This window comes from Lingula anatina, chromosome 3 (assembly GCF_051362555.1).
Source record: "Lingula anatina isolate TDL-2025a chromosome 3, LinAna3.0, whole genome shotgun sequence".
Classification (NCBI taxonomy): domain Eukaryota; kingdom Metazoa; phylum Brachiopoda; class Lingulata; order Lingulida; family Lingulidae; genus Lingula; species Lingula anatina.
In genome coordinates this window covers 30,664,213-30,683,557 of record NC_141769.1, presented here as the reverse complement: position 1 = coordinate 30,683,557, position 19,345 = coordinate 30,664,213, and the positions used below count along the sequence as shown (strand labels likewise).

At 35.3% G+C, this 19,345-nt stretch overlaps 2 protein-coding genes across 3 annotated transcripts; one reads left to right on the top strand and one right to left on the bottom strand.

Annotated features, from left to right (window-relative positions):
- The first annotated feature begins 2,839 nt into the window (after positions 1 to 2,839).
- Positions 2,840 to 12,479, top strand: LOC106157238 (ras-related protein Rab-14). Of its 2 annotated transcripts, none has more exons than XM_013532830.2 (9): positions 2,840 to 2,961; positions 4,740 to 4,869; positions 5,300 to 5,345; positions 6,322 to 6,453; positions 7,098 to 7,164; positions 7,484 to 7,571; positions 7,783 to 7,813; positions 8,145 to 8,213; positions 9,238 to 12,479. In XM_013532830.2, exons 2-9 carry the CDS (start codon positions 4,764 to 4,766, stop codon positions 9,341 to 9,343), a joined length of 645 nt encoding a protein of 214 aa, XP_013388284.1. In that variant the 5' UTR covers positions 2,840 to 2,961; positions 4,740 to 4,763; the 3' UTR covers positions 9,344 to 12,479. The 2 variants fall into 2 exon arrangements, with proteins under 2 accessions (XP_013388284.1, XP_013388285.1); XM_013532831.2 differs by lacking the exon at positions 2,840 to 2,961 and adding an exon at positions 2,998 to 3,195.
- Positions 12,480 to 13,914: 1,435 nt separating this feature from the next.
- On the bottom strand, positions 13,915 to 19,280 carry LOC106159176 (tektin-like protein 1). Its single transcript, XM_013535386.3, has 6 exons — positions 18,616 to 19,280; positions 15,939 to 16,043; positions 15,365 to 15,730; positions 15,041 to 15,136; positions 14,592 to 14,705; positions 13,915 to 14,284 (listed from the first exon to the last, which is right to left on the bottom strand). Exons 1-6 carry the CDS (start codon positions 18,997 to 18,999, stop codon positions 14,099 to 14,101), a joined length of 1,251 nt encoding a protein of 416 aa, XP_013390840.1. The 5' UTR covers positions 19,000 to 19,280; the 3' UTR covers positions 13,915 to 14,098.
- Between the last annotated feature and the right edge of the window lie 65 nt (positions 19,281 to 19,345).

Genomic DNA, 19,345 nt, shown 5'->3' with positions numbered 1-19,345 from the left:
TTCAACGCTTTGTGAATCCATCAAGTTCCATCACATTAATCAGAGCGTTTATAAAATAAGTGGTCTACAGTACATTTAACCATATAATTTATCTCCCTGGCTCCAAACCAAGCTGGGTCATATTTAAAGGTCATCACTGAGGGGCCATCCACTGTCCGCATGTCATTGATCGCCATGCCTCTCATTCTTGTGCCATTCGTAGGATTTCACTATCTCTCTCTCTCTTTTTTTCTTTGGACTGGTCCATTACTTTATTTTGTCCATCCATATTATTCTGGACCTTCTTTAAATTTTCTTCTTATAACAACTGCTGCAAATGATCTTTTCTTATGATATGACCAAAATATGTTAATTTTCTTTTCTTGGTGGTGTTCAATTATGTTTTATTTTTTAGATAATTGAATACTTCCTCAACCTTAATTACTTTTGTGTTCAGTCCATAAAATTTTTGATATCTTTTTGTATACTCACATTTCAAAAGTCTCCGTTTTTCCATTGTTGTTTTTGCCATTGCCATGTCTCTGAGCTGTAGAGTGTTGACTAGATGTAAAATTTAAAAGGATTCGTTTTGGCAAAAAAAAAAAAAAAAAAAAAAAAATTCTTGAGTAAAAAACAATTTTCCCATACTTATCAATGGTCAATGAATCCATTTCAACATTCAAAGTAAGTCCCTGTTTTTTTACTAAAAGATTTTTTTGTAATAATCTCTTAAGAGATTATTGCAGAGTACAGCCATCTATGGAGGTCGCGTGGTTGGACAAGCTCAGACATCAAAATAATAGCTTTAACTGCCGTTTTTTGTGGTAAAACAGAAAATATTATATTTCTATGAGTTGTTCACAATGTTTTTATTGTGAAATATAGATCTTATACGAAGATCTAGAGTTATTATCCGTTTAATAATACGCGGTCTTATTAGACTGATGCTATTCTTTTTGTTTTTCTTATGTTCATTGCCGTTCCATACGTAATTTTCCTTTTTAATTGACTGGTGTTACTAACTCTTGTAGGTCTGCATTAGTTAACAAAGCTGTATCATATGCATATCTCAGATTATTCATTTATTCACGCCTTTCATATCTTCGACTTCTCTGAATATATTTTCAGGATGCAAGTTGAATAAATTTGGTGAAAGAACAGTCTTGACGTACCCCTTTCTGTATTCTAAAGACATAAAAAATAAAAATAATGAAAAAATCTAAATAGAATAAGGAAAGGGTCAGATTAAGCAAATGAAACATGAGAACAAATTTGATGTCATCGTTGAACCTGGAGTTACCTGTAACAAAATGATTTTAATTTTTTTCAGTGCATTTTTGGGACGCACTGGTATCGCACAAAGTTCCCTCAACAGATGTTGTCAAAAGAAAGAGATATTCATTTGATTTCTCCAAGATTAGCTACATCTAGCCTACTTCTCCGTACATTTACACCCCTGCATCATAATACATTTATAATATGAATGGGATACAGAGGCTAAAAAACATAATTCTTGATTTCGAAACCATACCGTTTATCACTGGCGGATTTAGGGGGTGTCAGGGTCGACGCCCCTCCCCTTCGATTTCTGAAAAAAATCACACCGATGGACCCCTCTTGAAATAAGAATTTTGACTGGCTGAATCATATTTCTAAACCTACCAAATGGCACCGTTCGCCCCCTAAAATACCAAAAATACTCGGGGCCCTTCACCGGGCCCGAACCCCATGCCAAGTGAGGGGGGAAGGGCCAAATAATGCTGGATCCGCCCCTGGTTTATGCCGAGATTCGAAAATGGAAAATATATGTTGAATCGACATTGAAAACCAGATGGTGGGAGTAACGCCAGAGAGAGTAGGTCCATCGATGCGAGGAAGTAACGTCTTGGATACATCGTAATTTAGCTAAATGGAGTAATGATCGCATACATCCGGATAATCCGGGAGTCTCCCGGATGCAGAACTAAGCTCCCGCTTTCCCGGATAAAAGCGACTTTGAAAATTTGTATCACTGTCAGCTAACGTCCTGTCTCAAATACCCGAATCAAAACAATAAATAAAATTTTTAAACATTTAGGAGAACAAAATTTGCTCTGAGTAAGCCTTTCGCATTCATTTTAGTGGTAAATTTTACATTCAGATAGAGGCTGTTGAGACGACAAAAGTAATTTTAAAGCCATTCGGTTGTAAATGTTTAGTTATTATTATTTGTCTGTTATGTTGAGTTGATATTTCACGCAAAACTTAAAAAACGATTTGTCTTCAGAATAGTTGGGTGATCTTTTAAAAACTTATTATTTGGGGAGAGGCAGAGGGAGTTGAGAGAGTGGTCGCTTCTGTTCCCCCCCCCCCCCCCCCCCCCTGAGCACAATGGCAGCGAACCCCCCCCCCCTCTCCGCCCCAATTTTAGAGTCTCCAGATTTTGGATTTCCAGAGGTTGGCATCTCTGCGATCGGTGCGTGGAAGCAACGGTAAGGGGGTGTAATTTAAGAGCGCGAAAACTATTAAATTCAAACTGGCATAAGACACTGAATCCAAGTGCAGGGACTGGTCGAGAAAAAATTCATCATGATCAGTTTGAGAAAATTGCGTCTCTCGGGAAGAACTCATTCCTTGTCATTTTGGGGAGGTCCTGGCTGAAAGTAGGCCTAGAAGTTAGGCCTATAATTTACGCCAAGTGCTTTACTTTACTTTTCGCTTAAAATGCTATTTAAAAACACGATGAATGGTTTCTTTCTTCGAAAAGAGTAAGAATTGGCTATAAAAAGTTGCCACAAGCTTTTTTTAAGGAAACGAGTAAAATGAAGACAGGAAAAAGCACATAAATCCAATAAAATTATTGCCTCGGCTCACGTTATCGACAGTGTGCTTGGATTGCTGTAGGTGAGACAGTCCTCCTTGCGAACCCTTCGGTTCAACCCGAAAATAGTCGGCCATATTGGATTGATCAAACAGGAAAAAGTGTAAATATTGACTACAGAGGTAAGGGATATTTGATGTAGCGCATTATATAGAGGTTCACTAACTACCGATCGCTTTGATAATCACAGGAGACCTATATCAAACATGTACCTGCACTGTCATGTGCTCTTTAAAGCCCCAAAGTTGTTGTTTCATTTATTTTCATTGTTGAATGATAGAACTGTCATGTGACGTGATCGGTGAGTCAAGACAAGTAAGATACTCAGCTGACGTCTTTGTGGAAGATTCATATATGTAAGTTACTGAGTCTGACTTTAGTATCAAACAGATTAAGACTTTTATTTTTCTGGAGGTGACTGTTAAATGAGTGCACAATGAAATACACGTCATGTGCACTGATTTAATTGTGGAAGTGAAAAAAATATCGGGCTGACTACGCCCCCTCTCTCATGATCTGTCTCAGACCTGTGTTATCTTGGTAGTTATCTCCCTGAAGTGGACTGTCAACTTATAGCTTATTGGTAGGGAAAATAAAGCTGCTAAATATCATTATGGTTCAGGTTGTACGCCGATAGGATTTTAATTTTGATACATGAAGATTTTTATAAATGTCCTGCTGAGAGTGAGAGCAGTTTGCCTTATGTGGAGGTTTACTTTGAGAGAGGGGTAACAGTCAGATGTAAAAATCATAAGATTGGATGCTGTTTGTATATGTACATTATGTACATGGCATGCAGTTTAAATTGATTATTCATTCAAAATCAACACGTCTGAAGTTGTTTGGTGGTTATTTAGCAGTGATGGGGCAAATCTGGTGGTTGTGGTGTTGGGGGGGGGGGGGGGGGGGGGGGCATATTCATCTTCTTAAAGCATTTGTTGAATGAAGAAAAAAAAGATAACATTTCCATTCTGGTGCAGTACCATTGTACATTCCCATGCAGTCTGAACAATGAAGCACTTGCAGCGATCATGAACTAGTTAGACTGGAACTACAGTCAAGTTTGTCTTAGTTAATAACTGTTACCTTGGTGACAAAACATGATATGGAGGTAGATTCATTGAGACCAGGTAGCTGTTAATGGTGTGAAGACTTACTCTATGACTGGAGTCCTCACAGTCTTGTATCATGTATGCTGCATATACAGTGTACATAATTTTTGGTATACACAATGATTGAGGTTCCTACTTGTGGTGGTGGTGGTTTGTGTGTGGGAGGGGGGGGGGGAAGCTTACTTATGACGTGTAAGAAAAAGAAAATTTGATCATTAAAGATTGACCCTTTGGCCAAGACACTATTTTTATTCCCATTCATAACGTGTATTCTATATAGCAGATTTGTTAATTATTCAGGTATAATTGAAATCTCTACAGTGCTAAGCAAGTTAAGAATTCGGAAGGAAGTACAATCCTTGGACAACTTAACTAGTGCTAAATAATGGAATGTTTTGGTACCCATTAACCTCTCCCCCTCTCTCTTTCTTTACCATCATAAATAGAAAGAAATAGAGAAACCAATGTCAGCGTGCGTTGTCTGATTTAGTTCAAAATGCTCAATATGTTGTAGAAAGGTAGATTGCACCCTTGACAGGCTTGTTACTATGAGTTTATAGCTTAAAGGTATATTCTGCCATGTGACATGGTTCATGACTTGCCTTTCTCTTTCTTTCTATAAATACCTACTCAGAAACCCAAAAACAATTGTGTATTTAAACATTGTGTGGGAAATAATACAAAAGGTAATATTTACAGATGTCAGGGTACGTAATAATATATTTTCATTTGTAATTTGTAATTGCAATACAAGTAATAAATGTCATGAATATTATTGTTACTTTCAGATTGACTGAGTACCACTGTTCACCATGGCTGCGGGGCCATATAACTATTCCTATATATTTAAATACATCATCATAGGTGACATGGGAGTTGGCAAATCATGTCTGCTCCACCAGTTTACAGAAAAGAAATGTAAGTATATGAAGTAAATGAAAAATTACTTAAAAGATTTATTTCTTGAAGAGTATTATTATTTTTCTTTTTTAATCTGAAAACGGCTGTTTCATAGAATGAAGTCATTGGATGATAATTTTGCAGTCGTTTAACTTAAACTGTGTGAATTAAGTCTGGTGTTAAAAAAGTAAACTATTCAACAGCATTTTGAATAAGGTACACTCTAAAAAGCTTGGTGGGTAGCTCATTCTTTCAGTTCCGTCTTATAAGGTTGGGTCCTTCAGAAGTGTAATATTTGAGTGTAGTTGACTATATTTGAGTCTCTTCATTTCAAGCAAAATATTTTGTTCCTCTTGCAGTTCTCATTCACTCATTTCCCTAGCTTTATCCGCCTTGCTGTTATAAAATTAAGAATTAGGACTCTAATTGTTATTTATTTTCTCTACAGTTATGGCAGACTGCCCACACACTATAGGAGTAGAATTCGGCACTAGGTAAGTAATCTTTATAAACCATTCCACCCTCTGGGATATATCTTTGCAGGATGTCCCAAGTGTATTCTCAGCATGTGTTCACAACTGAACTTACTTAGACCTGTAAAACTCTAGTTTTTGTCACCAGATGGCGCAGTGGATCATGTGTTATCTAGTCAACTGAAGACATCACTGTGGGGCTGGCAGAATGAGTGTGGTCACACTAGCTGGTGTGGGGACTCTGGTATGGGGACTCTTGCTGAGTGCAGTCAGATTATGACACACTTACATGATGTTAAGTAGAATACACAGAATCTGTTGATTGAATAAGTATGTTGGAAACAAGAGGAGGCATGTTAGTTTGTTAAGCTGATTGCTTTTAATGAGAAACCACTTGGAGCCAGCACCTATTAGCTAGGTGGACAAAAATTATTGTGAACAGTCTCAAAGTTTTAGTCATCAATTTGATGATTGTAATTACAAACCCGCAGTTCTAAGTCACAAACGAGTTATCATAAAGTCCTGCATGGTGATTAAATCATATTAAAAGACCACCCTCAACTCGCAATATTTAGCAAAGTAATAAAGAACTGTACAGGTGCATCTGGTGAATCAACTGTTTTGTCAAAATCAAAAATTTTAGATCTCATTTATGTGGCTTTCTTATAGACAGAAAACTTTGTTAATATTACCGCAATTCGCCTTGTCATAAATGTCTGTATCTTTAATAAATAGACACTCTTTTGTGGAAAACCTTTTTTTGGGGACATAAAGGAATGAGGACTAATTCTATTATGTACTTTGTGTCTACATTTATGTTTTGCATGAACAACTGCAACATTAGATAAGGATGTGTTTCACATAATAGGTAATATTCAGACCATTCATGTGACATTACGGTACTTGTTTGTTTAAAAAAAAAAAAAAAAAAAACTTTCCATGCCAGAAAAGCATATGAAGAAGTCATATTTAAATATATACATTATATTCCGTCTAGGATAATCGAAGTCTCTGGACAAAAAATCAAACTTCAAATCTGGGACACAGCGGGACAGGAACGGTTTCGTGCAGTGACAAGGAGTTACTACAGAGGAGCAGCAGGTGCCCTCATGGTATACGATATAACAAGGTCAGTTACTGTACTAGTATGCTCATGGTAAAAGAAATTAATGGGGAGTCACTTAAATGTTTCTAGAAACCACTGTGTTATAGGAGAAGAGTCGTGTGGGAGAGCTGAACTGACATGAATTCAGTGACCATGAAAAAATGAACTTACCCCAACTGTGAAGTATATTGAAATAGATAAATCCTTACATGAAAAAAAAAAAAAAAAAAAAACGAATTTATTACCAAGGCCATTGACTGGCTATCCCTGACACCAATACTGTAACAAAAGGAGCTTATCTCATTTGCAGACAGCATAGCATCCTTAAATTAAGGGTGAGTGATGATAAAGTATCTTTGGCTCAGTTCTCTGCCATCAAAGAAATCAATATTTACTTGAGTAGTTGGAGTGGACTCGTGGGAGAATAACATTAGTTTTCTATACAGTTCCATGCCATATTACTCACCTACGGCCAGCATGGGTTTTATGATGTGTTTTATGAAATGCAGGGATAGATGAATATTTAGACTGCTGCGTGACTCACTAATGCCCCTTAATTTTTGTTTTTTTTCCATCCTCGATTCTTGTGCCACACAAGTTTTGTGTAATCTCCTTATGGCCATGTGAAATAAGTGCATGGATTTCTAAGGATTTTAACTTCTTTGCAGGCGCAGTACATATAATCATTTAAGTAGCTGGCTAACAGATGCTAGGAATTTAACTAATCCAAATACAGTAAGTGTTTCTGTTCTTATTGGATTTTAGTACTGGGATAAAATATATTGTCAGAATTTTTTTAATATCAAAGTGCTAAATTGCTAACTGTAAACTTTAAGTGATTTGCTTGATCCATGTTATAAAAAAAGATAAAACCTAAAATGTGCCTGATAATAAAAAGGATAAATTAGATATGTGCATATAAATGATGTTAGTTGGCAGTTCTTGTTATTTGTTCTTGATATAATCTTTATTTCATGTTGTAAACTTATAGTGCGTTTTTTGAGGTGATACAGACCAATGGTCCATGCTCAGTTTTAATCTTGTGGTATTTCAGGTGATATTTTTGATTGGAAATAAATCAGATTTAGAAGCACAGCGAGATGTGACGTATGAGGAAGCAAAACAGTTTGCTGATGAAAATGGTGGGTATGATATCACATGAGGAGTTGAATTTGTATACAGTGCACAGATTTGAAAAAATACCATAATACGAAAAAAAAGATCTTTCAAAATTCTTAAACAATGTTTATATTTTTCTGTCTTGAAAGTAATTAATGTGTCAATAACACAGTTGTCATAGAGGTAGTAGTAAGAATGTTAACAAAGATACATGAATTGCTTTCTCTTTTCCAGGTTTAATGTTTTTAGAATGTAGTGCAAAAACGTAAGTATGACTAACCACATGCTAGTGAAGTTGTAAAAATAATTTGTGCTGAATTTTTTAACTGCTATCCCAGATTTGCCTGCATCCTTCGGTGCTGTTGTACTTGTTTGACTTCTAGTTAGAGGTGCGGTTGAAATGACATGATATTATGTCTTTGCCAGTTAAGAAGTCTTTGAAAAAAAAAATCATGTTATATGTACAATACAACATACTCTCTATAGCAAATTGGATACTGAAAATACTGTTTGTGTATCCAGCAAATAGAATAAAATATTACATTTCTCATATTGTCGACAACTGAGACTCATAAGTACCTCATTTTATTTTTCAGAGGTGAAAATGTAGAAGAGGCATTTTTAGATACAGCACGAAAAATATATCAAAATATTCAAGATGGCAGGTAAGTTTTGACATGAAAACCATCAACTTTAGAACAGCAGTATTTGGAAAGACTACTAAATTGAGTTTCTCCGTCACAAGTGGTCAAATTGCTAGTTGCCCACAGAATGCAAGTTTGCATCAATTTATAATCCCTCAGTGTCACAAGTGCTCTTTAAAAGCCATTTTGTTAATTCATGGGGCCTCCAGCCCTATTGGACAAAAAAAAAAGTAAATAACTTATGGGCTTCCTCAAGTAGACACTGATAACCCCACCGTTGTGTGGTCCCTGGGTTTAGAGATCAGCTTGGTGAAAAAGAAGCTAGGTTTAACCAAGTTATAATTTAGGCCCCCAAGGATGACATAGATCTTTAAGTGCCTTGAGACTGTCTTTGTATTGTTGTTAGTCTAAAAGTGGTAAAACCAGCTGTGTATGCCCAGTGAGATTTGTTCTGAATGCCTTCTTGGAATTTATTGAAAATAAAAGCTATTCATTCTCTAGAGTGTGCTCTGAAGAGCATGCTTTCAATTTGCATGCAACCTATAGCTTACAGACCTAATCTTCTTGATGATTTTTCCCTACATGTAATTATCATGCTAGGATATGTATAATGATGGTAATTTGTCTTCATAGGTATAGAGGGGTATAATAGTGTAAATGGGCCATGTAATAAAAAACGTACTTGATTTGAAAGCAAAGCAAGAAGTCACGTTTGATTATTTGATAGGATGCTCTACAGGACTTAGAGCTTGCTGAATTTTTTTCAGCAAATTTATACTAGATATATGATCTATTACATGTATTCACACATAGTAATTATAGTTTGTTTATCAGTTTTCTGTTAAAATTTTAAATATCATTAAAAAAAACATTTTACTGTTTACTGTGTATGTTAAGAAACATTTTCTCCAAACTGTGATTATTATACTTGGTGTAATTATTACAAGTGTATTGTCCAGTCCAGATTAATCAGAATCTTTTATAGTATATGAATAAGTGACATTTCCTTTACAGGAAATTGACCTTGCATCAATTTTCATTCCAGTTTGGATTTGAATGCAGCAGAGTCGGGAGTTCAACACAAACCTTCGGCACCTCGCAATGCAATTAACACAGATCAGCCAGCCAATAAAGAGGGATGTGCCTGCTAGCTATATATATACCACAAATTAACCATGGACAGACAACTAAAACTGGAAGCCTCTGTAGATAGAACCGAGCACATTTCCTGGGGGAGTGTGGCCCAGAGTGATATTCATGAGAAAATCATGTGCAGTTGAGACAGAGGATGATGAAAAAACTGGGAAGCATTGTGCAAATGCCCTCTATTTGAGGGAGAAATAATATAAATATATATATTGCTGTATGAGGCACACTGGATCAGTGAATTTTGGGAGGGAACAAGTGTCGGAAATAAGGAAATATTGTCATTTTTGAGAAGGGCCAACTGCATTTGGTCATTTTTGAGAAATGACAACTGAAAATGCAGAGGTCACACTCTTTCTAACCATTAATAATGAGTGAATGATTGGGTGCGGTTTAAGTATGGAATCACTGCTTCGGGGACCAGAGAATTAGTGGGTGCCTGGAGAATTGGTGGGTGCGCGAGTCCACATGTGCATGGAACATTAGGGGAAAGGGGAGCAGGGATGGGGGCTGTTTACGCACTTTTTGCTTCAGAAATATAATGTTTACTGTTACAGACACCACCATGATCAATGTTAAATGATACAGAAACTGGATGATATAACTCTGTAGTTGAAATGTGACAGGAACTGTCCACCAAAGACTGAAATTTGGATCTCTCTTTGAGTGATGCTGTTCAGCTTGATAAAGATGCACATGGAAAATAGTAAAACCTGTTATAATCATATCCATCTCTTAATTTTCTGGGCTCACAACAACAGTATTTCTTTTCTTTCATTGGTTAAACATGTATTTGTTTTATTAAATATTTAATATTGTCATGGTTTTGGTTCAAACCTTTGATTTTGCAGACATTTTTGGCAATTTGACTAAAACAGGAATATTGTTTGTGAACCCCACCTCTGTATATGAGACAGTGCAATTACTGTGGTGCAAGCAATAGTTAAAGGTAGTCCCAAAATTCTTTTTAAGATGTTTTGGTGAATGCAGTGGCCTGAATTACATATTAAAACAAACCTGCCCCATTATTCTTTGCATGGCACAAAGGGACACAAAAGGCTGATAAGCCAGGGATTGGATAAGAGTGAGATGTGAAATTTCTTTCACAGCTTATAAGCTGTATCTCTTTGTTCAGGTTTTTTCTCTTGATTACAATACTAGTTTGGCACAATGTAGCAGTCTTAGCACTTGGAGGGGGGGGGGGAGCATTATTTGCACTATTTATGTACAACAAGGATCCATTACATTCTTGTTCAAATGTTTAAATGCTGTATAATTCATTTATGATTAGTTGACTTTTCAAGTCGCCTGTATGTGAAAAGTAGTATGCTGGTAGTATAACTGCAGAGTGAAAGTCTGGCTTTTTTAGGGGAGACACTCAAGTTGTTTTGCTTAGAAACACATGGCTTTAGCATTCACATGTAGTACTATCAGTAAATTGATACATGCATGACTGTAGTCTTGCCCATTTAACAATTATGACCTGTGTGTTCTGTCTCATTTCCCACACATAGTGACTCGGTGCTTAGTGTCATATCATATGTATATGCTGGTAATAGTATATAAAAACCAATTGTACAGGCACAGGACCATCAGCGCACGTGGCATTACGGAATGGGGACTTGTAAGATTGAAGAATGAAAGTAGAAAGAAATGGAAGCATCCGAAGCAAGGTTCTTTTTATTTATTTATTTGACTGTGCTTGTACCTGATTTAGCTATCTGAATTAATTTTTGCTCATTCATAACTGAAAGAAAAGGGATGATATTTCCGTGACAGTATATAGTAACTGGGAATGGTGCCCTATTTTGGCATTTGGTCATTTTCTCTCTTACAAGACTGCAGTTTATAAGCATTCCATTGATTCGTTGTTGTAAAAATTTTCTTTTATTCTCTTTCATGATTCAACTCCCGTATCCTGTGACTAGTAACAGTATATAGGGTGATTGGGTGGCAGGTAGACGGCTTCTCTTAAAAATCTTCAGATGGATAGCTTCCTTTGTACAATTATGTATGCCAGTGCCACCATCATATATTTTGTTGTAGACAAAAAGCTTAAAATGAAATAACATTGGTGCTTTCCAACCAATTTAATTGACTGGCCATGCAAATTCATTGTATGTTTTGTTTTGTTTTTTACTAATTAATAAGCTTCTACACTTTTGTTAGTTTTCGAAAAAATTTATTTTTGTGTCTAATCAGAAATGTTCACATCATCCCAGTTTCTCAGTCAATGTCAGATCGTGTAAGCACTGTTTGCTTAGCTTTTCAAGTCTAACATATGGAGAATGGCCACTACAAGTACTTACATGGAGGCCAGTTCACATCAGCTTGCTGACCCACTCATTAACTGCCACAGTCATTTTACTTAGTTTGGTAGGGTGTGGTGAATAATACTGCATTGTGAACTACACTGCTGTTTCAGCAAGCAGGTATGAACTAGTCTTTTGTCAACTATAAAAAAAGGTTTCTTTTGTCTTGCTCAATCTGTTCCCTTCCCTTTCTAGCTAGAGCATCAATACAGTAGTCCAAGTAGTATGGTTATTTGCTCTATCCAAGTCTATAACTCTGTATGGGATATCTTATTATATCAACACTTTAATTGTAGGGTCCAACAATTTAGCAGATCTTGGATACGAAATTAGAAAATAAGAACTTTGTTGTTATCTGCTGTATCAGATTAACGGGGATTTAGAGATATATATAGTGTATCAGCCTGTAGGAATGAATATGGTGTCGAGTGAAAATCTTGCTTCAATTTAATGTGCTTGGCACTTGATGTGTTAGCCTGTGAAGAATGCATCTGATGCTTCAAGAATTATTTGTTTAATCTTGACATACGCATGTTTTCTATTGACAAAGAATGTTAATATATGTCAAAATGTAAACAAAAATTGGCACCAGTGTTATTAGCTGCAGGTTAGTTATTATATATGTACATATTAAACAGCTATCAATTTGGCCTTGTTGGCATATTTATATAAATATATACAGAAGACAATTGTCGATTCTGCCTGTGGGGGAGTGTACATAATGAGAAATAAAGTTACATGTTGTAATGATAAAGAAATTAACTAGTATATACTGTAAGATATCAATGTGAAAAGTACAAGAAATAAATGAAATTTATATGAAATCGGATTTTCAGAATTGTGACATCTTTGCTGCCTGGGCCTCTGACAGCTTTTTGTGGAAGTGTCTTTTTTAAATCAAGTTGTGTTTCACTTAATCACATATCAAATTAATACATGTTAAAAACTATCAGGGGTTTTTCTACCAAATTGGATTTTCTTTGGAAAAAAAAACTGGATTTTTCTCTTGCTCTCTAGTCAGTGTTTGATTTATCCCTGTCCTTAGATTGGATGTTTTACACCATTTCCAAGAGGAACTGAAGTAAAGTTTTTAAAAATGTCTGACCAGTCACTTAAACTGCCATGTCATCCTATACATCTCGGAAGAAAATTTGGGTATTGCGTAGCAATATTTCAGAGGTTTTAGTGTTTAACTCTGAATTAGGAAAGATCAGAAACTTTGAAGGATATGTTCATAGAAAACACTTTAGGACAATTTTCAAGGCAGTTATACCTAATTAGAAATATTAAATTTTTCAAGGATGTCCTTTGTAAAAAAGTGGACAGCAATATAGAAGAGTTTTACTTTCTCAGCATACCTACCTAGATTCCCATACCTAGATCGACCCATCTCAGAGGGGATTCTTGGTAAATGAATTCAGATTAAGCAGTTTAGATGTCTGGCATGCCTACTGAAGCCGCCAAATAACAGTTAATTACCCCCTAATAGCTTCAAAAGGCATGACAGACATCAGAGCTGTGTAAGCTGAATGTAATTTAGCGAGAAACCCTTTGGAGAAGGGTCGATCCTGCTAGATCGATCTAGGTGAAGGAATGGGGTCTTAAACTTGGTGGGGATTGGGGGATGTACATGAAATCTTGATTTGAACCCAGTGCAGTACCTACTCTAAATAAACACCTTCATTCCACTACAGCAAGGAAAATTACATATTTTTGAAAATTTTTATTTCAGTTAATTTCAAACGTGATCACTGAGTAAATGTACTTATTATTCACATGACAAAAAAAAAAAAAAAAATGAAAAAATGAAATATGTTACAGTTAAAGTGGGAAAAATTGTATGATATACAAGAATATGAAGCAGAGATCGAAACAGCAGAAAATCACAGTCCTCATCAGTAGTAATATACCACTGGCTAAGGGAGCATCTAAGTTGAGCTCCGTTCTTGTCATTATCTAATTTCTATTTGAGCAATTCAGTAAATACAGTATCTTGGAATGTCTCACATTTATGCATAATACTTCTAGCTGTTCAACTGTCACTTTTGACAAGTTGTTAAAAAAAAACTCAGATTGTCTCCTCAGCAGTGTCAATCTCTGATTATTTTTATGTACAAATCTGCATGCAGTCCAATTTCTTTGGCCATTGCACTGGTTTTGATGTTGTATTTCTTCTTGTCAAAAATAACTTTCTCATTTAATGTGTTTGATGGTGAAATAGGCTCTTGCCAGTGAAGGGAAGGCTATTAAAGATATTGATCAGGTGAATTCTATACAGTTTGATTTTTTTTTTCTTTGTGATGGCCTTCCTTTTGCAGATTGTGACAATAAAGAGTAATCCTTTGAGACTTGGTCCTTCCTTTAAATAAAAATATAAAGCATAAAGCAATGCACACAAGCAAGGCTTTAATTTTACGAAAAAAAAAGTATGTTGAGCTAACGATGGGTTCAAAATGCCTCTCCCATGACCCAGCGATGGTTGGCTTTGCGTCGTCGCAGTCTGTAGATGCTGCTGTCCACATCCATGGCACTTTTCTTGTCCCGAATGTCCTCTTTCAGCTTCAGTTGAGCCAACTTGAGCAAGCCAATGTTCCTGCTGGTAGCTGTTAGAGAATCCAGAAGGCCATCCCCTCCCTGAAAGGATAAATATTGTAATTTTAAAACGTAATATTAAATCTTTTTTACTTTGCAATAAATTTGACACTTTATGCGATAAAAAATTGGTTCCCAAAATGCTCAAAATTATGTCAGTGAATGGCTGCTGCCTTTCTAAAAGACCAAAATAATTTTTTCATGACATGACTATCCAAAATAAAAAACTACAAGCAATATTTCATGAATTGTTTTATTGTAGAGTTGAAATTCATACAGAAAAAGAAAACATATGCATTGATAGTCACTTATAAATTTGCAGTTTCAGAAAAAAAAAGGAATATCATACCTTCACAATAAGTTGTGCCTCTGGCAACTGAGTGCCTGGGTGGCGTTGGTAGATCTTGACCAGAGGGCGGTCAAGGCGTTCACGGGTGGTCAAGTCAGAAGTAGTCACTGGACCCTGATATATAGAGAAATTATAATATAAATAATTATTATATATAATTATAATATGAATATAAAGTATAAATTAAAAAGCATTAATAAAATGTATCACAGTATTTCACTTGTCTCACTACCACAATGTATGACTTTTCAAATAGTTCTTCTCTACCACAGCTATTCATTTAACTCCAAACCATGCTTTATCCATATTAAATATTAGAAGTTCATTCAGACAGGACTTCTTTAAGTCTACATCCAACATGGTGTTTTAACAGGACCATATCTGGTCTAAACTAGTTCTGGTGAAAACAGATCTCACATACTACTATATCTATCTAACTATGAACTTACCCTGGTGTATCCCCACGCCCTCTCTGTGGCATCATACCATCTCTGAGCTCTGTGGATAGAGTGTCTATTTTCACCGGCACCAACTTGCAAGTGTTGCTGAAATATGTATGAATTGAAAATAATCATGACAGAAATATGACTTCACTTTCTTGTCATTCCTCAAACAACTTATTCACCTGTAGAGGAGCTGTCACCAAATCCATCTTCATTCAATAAATTAAAATACAGAACAATAACCCAAAAGGAATGTTTTCAAATGAATTTTGAATCAGACGCGCCTTATTATTCCTGTTAATCTTCATCCTGACAGTTGGGCTGTCTTACCTTGAGTGTGGCAGTCTCTCCTATCTTCCTTGTGAGTCCATCATTGACAGACTTGTGTGCACTCTGCTGAAGCTGTTCTGTGCGGTCGATCAGATCCTTCAACTCCCGTCGAAGCATGCCAGAGCGGTTCCTGGCATCGCTGGCTTCATTCAAAGAAATCTCTGCCTCGGGTGTGAAGGGTCCAATTGGGTCAACCCTTGGAGGCAGTGGTGTGGACCCCATGTACCCGTTTACACTCATTCTGCCATTGTTGGTGTGTTGGACAGTGGTGTTGGCTACAGAGGAAAGGGCGTGGCATACAAGGTCAAGAACACGGGAACGCTCCTGTATAGTAGCTGCTAGGCGCTTTCTGGCTACATCTAATACCTGGTAGAAAAATAAAATGAGAACAATGAAATTTAAGGGATAATGATTTAACAATTATAATATTAGTTTCATAAAATGTAAAAGGAAAATATTAAAGGAAAATACAATCAAAATGACACTGGCTATTATCATTAATAAGCTTTTTACAAAGAAATTTTAAAATATTACTCGTGCTCTTGGTAATATTTCTAAAATGAAAAATACTTACTTGTAGTTGTTGTTGTACTAATTTAAGCTGTGCCTCTAACATCCTCTTCAAATTCAGCAAGTGCATACGCTCTGCACCAAGCAAATCATCTGCTCCATCTATGTCCTAAAAGAACACATGAACTTTGAAAATGACTAAAATGACTACTAGATAAATATGATAAATAAATGAAAGTGAAGAAAAATAATCTAATTTTAATTTGAATAAATGTTTATTATCTTTTCTTAAAAGTGGTAATTTTTTTCAAATAAATGTAAATAAAAAATTATAAATAAATAGAAAATGTTTGACCCATTCATAAAATGTTTTAGCAAATTCAAAACCAGACACATGGTCTGATTTTTGGAATACCACATAATTATACCATATTCTCAAAGCCATGATAGGTTATAAATATGTCTATAACCTAGACATATGTAATTACTGAGCAATAAATTTTGCTTCAGTGCATCAAATGCCTCTAAAGAGCATGTTTAACATAGGCTCACAGATAAGAGGGGGCCATAACAGAAAATTAATCAGGACAGAGTGATCACTTAATTCATGCTTCCTTGGTAACCAGGCTAAACATTATCAACAACAATGCTTTCACACAAGATGGTGATTTTCACTTGAATAATTTGTATTATTATTTATTTAGTTTGAATAATACTCTGTTTATAGAGTCAAGTTTTATTACTTATTCTAAAGCTGCCACTGACATTGGATAAACAGACCAACAAGTGCAAGAACTTGAATAAATATTTTTGAGACCAAAAATAATTATTTTGAAGAATTTTGGTAATCCCAAACTTATAGCTTTAACTGTTTACCACTTGCCATATGATGCTCATATTTCAAGTAACACTGTTTAATTTAAAGGTAACACATTCATCCATCTATTTAAGAAACTGTCAGTTTTGACAGTCTGAGATTCTACTTTCTATTAATTTCTTTAGATTAAGATTAAAGACTTAAATTCATAGTGATTTAGGGTGACAATTGGGGGTGACAATTATTGGTGACAATTGTAACCAGGGAGATAAAGAGACTGACATGTTAATACAAACCAACTTAGGGTCAGAAACTTGATCTTTGGTAAATAGCCTAGCTAAACACCACTAATGCACCTTGCTCAGATTATACAAGATAATATTTAGATTATACGCACAATTATTCATGACTCCTTAACTAAACATCAATGATTGTTAACAGTGGTTTAAAAAGGAGAAATATAAACTCTCTTTCACCCCAAATACTCATTTAAATTCTACATAATAGATGCAATTTAGCACCCCAGTCGTTGCTACGTCTGATTGAGGGAGAACGCTATGGTGTTACGCATTTATATGCATACAAAAGCTTCGGTCATGCATTCTAATTGCAGGGCAAGTTTGATATTGAAATAATTTGTTTACAAACAAAATCATCCACAAGGGACTTATGATTTTTATTGAGCGTTTCCTCATTGATAAGGCTTAATTTGATTTCCAACTGAAGAGCTCTTCACCAAACAGGTGCTAAGTGAAGAAAGATGTCATTTGTTACTCCAATTCAAAGTGCAGCAATCTAGTATTTCCTTTTAATTCTTTTTATCACACATTTTCAAAAAATACTTAAGACTCTGGTTTAGGTAAAAAGCTTTCTCAATTATAGTAGTTAAATAAGAGGCTAGATTCATATCTCAAAAAGATTATGATCTATCCAGGGTATCACAAAACATGGTTTCATATTTCTTTCCAATAAAAACCTGGTCATGATATATCTTTATATTCCACCTATGAATGAATAAAAAAAGACATTTCTCCTGCAAATCTCCTTTCTGATTAAAAATATTAACACAATCCTGAAAGTTTCATCTAAATCGACCAGTAAATTGAAGGGTGAAACAGAAATTGATTTCTCTTTCAGAGACTACTAATTAATTCTTTGTTCAACACTAATGCAATCTGGTCATGTAAAATAGATGAAGTTCAATCATTGTGACAGGAATGAATACAATCGATACCTAATTATCAAGAATATTGAATTGAAAAACATGTCTAGCAACAGTCTGTGTTTGATGACACACTGTTTAGGGATCAGATATTTCCTTCAGAAGCAAACATAACACAAAATACTCTTATCTTTAATTTGCAAACATAAATGAATGTATATATTTGTATTCTACAATTTAAAAATGGCTTGAAGCAAAATGATTTTAATTTTCAACTTTCATCACTTAAAACTCAAAAAGGAAAACAAAACAATGGTTTTATCCTTAATGCTATTTATATTTTAGATTGTTTCAACTTGATATAAACAATCATCCAAATTTATTTCAATTAGATCCATTTGGATATCTGAAGCATTTATAATGAAAGGATAGAAAGAAAAAGGGGAAAAAGTCAGACAACTTCATTTTTCCCACAGGTAAAATGTTTCTGGTCTTAGTTATCATAAATATCTTTTAAATTAGGTGTATGGACAGGGGCAGGGGTAGATTTCATTGGCACATGACATAATTCTTTGGATTTCAAACTCTTATATGGCCGAGGGAATTATCATCTATATTAAATATAATTTTTTTTGTTTTTGTTTTTTTTTCAACACTGTGAACGCTAACATGTAAAAACACATTTGATAAGAGAAATTGCATTTCCTTATCATTTAATTAACATTACAGGAAATAAAAAAATTAAGTACAACATATGCCTACCTTTTCCCTTGCTGGTCTTGAAACACGAATATCGGAACTTTCTCTGTTTAGTTTAATGTCTTTGCGTTTATGTTCCAGGGCTTTTTCGAGCGCTTCCTTCCCTCTGGTAAGCATTTTAATTTCTTCGTTTGTATCCAACATGCTTTCTCTAAGTTTGGCAACCACAACGCGGGTTTCTCTAACATATCGATGAATTTCATCATTACTAAGTTGTCCAACAGTATCTCTCAGTTGCGGGACAGGGTCCATAGACCTGCCCAAATCGCAAGCTTTGTCGCTCCGTCCCACGATATTCTGCGACAGCTTGATTGCCTTCAAGGAGGCATTTCGCCACGATTCCGGTCCTATAGTGGCCGTATTTAATTGAACTGTTTTCATTGCCATGATGTTACTTCTTTGGCAAGACTGTCTCCGTTCCTGTCAATAAAATCCTGCTAATTTACAGACAACGGTCTATTTCATTGCAGAGGCTCGTGTTATTATTTCGGCGTCGTGGTCGACAGGGTATTGCCCTTGGTTACCGCTTCGCGGATTTCCTGTTCCGGTCGCGACAGTTTTAACAAATAAAATCTTGATGCGGATTGGTCAAAATTAAATGCAACTTCGTGCTAACTTTTAAGGTTTTAGAAAATATTATGAACTTTTAATCTTTTAATTGAATTATATATCAAAAATAGAAAATTATTTGTCTAAATCTTTCAATAACTAATTTTATAGAAGCATTTCTTAT

Coding starts and splice junctions, on each gene's coding strand:
- LOC106159176 (XM_013535386.3), bottom strand. CDS start 18,999: ATGGCAATGAAAACAGTTCAATTAAATACGGCCACTATAGGACCGGAA. Junction 15,137..15,364: donor GAGAGACTGCCACACTCAAG/GTAAGACAGCCC, acceptor TACATATTTCAG/CAACACTTGCAAGTTGGTGC. Junction 14,706..15,040: donor GGGCGTGGGGATACACCAGG/GTAAGTTCATAG, acceptor TCTATATATCAG/GGTCCAGTGACTACTTCTGA.
- LOC106157238 (XM_013532830.2), top strand. CDS start 4,764: ATGGCTGCGGGGCCATATAACTATTCCTATATATTTAAATACATCATC. Junction 7,814..8,144: donor TTAGAATGTAGTGCAAAAAC/GTAAGTATGACT, acceptor TTTATTTTTCAG/AGGTGAAAATGTAGAAGAGG. Junction 8,214..9,237: donor CAAAATATTCAAGATGGCAG/GTAAGTTTTGAC, acceptor TTTTCATTCCAG/TTTGGATTTGAATGCAGCAG.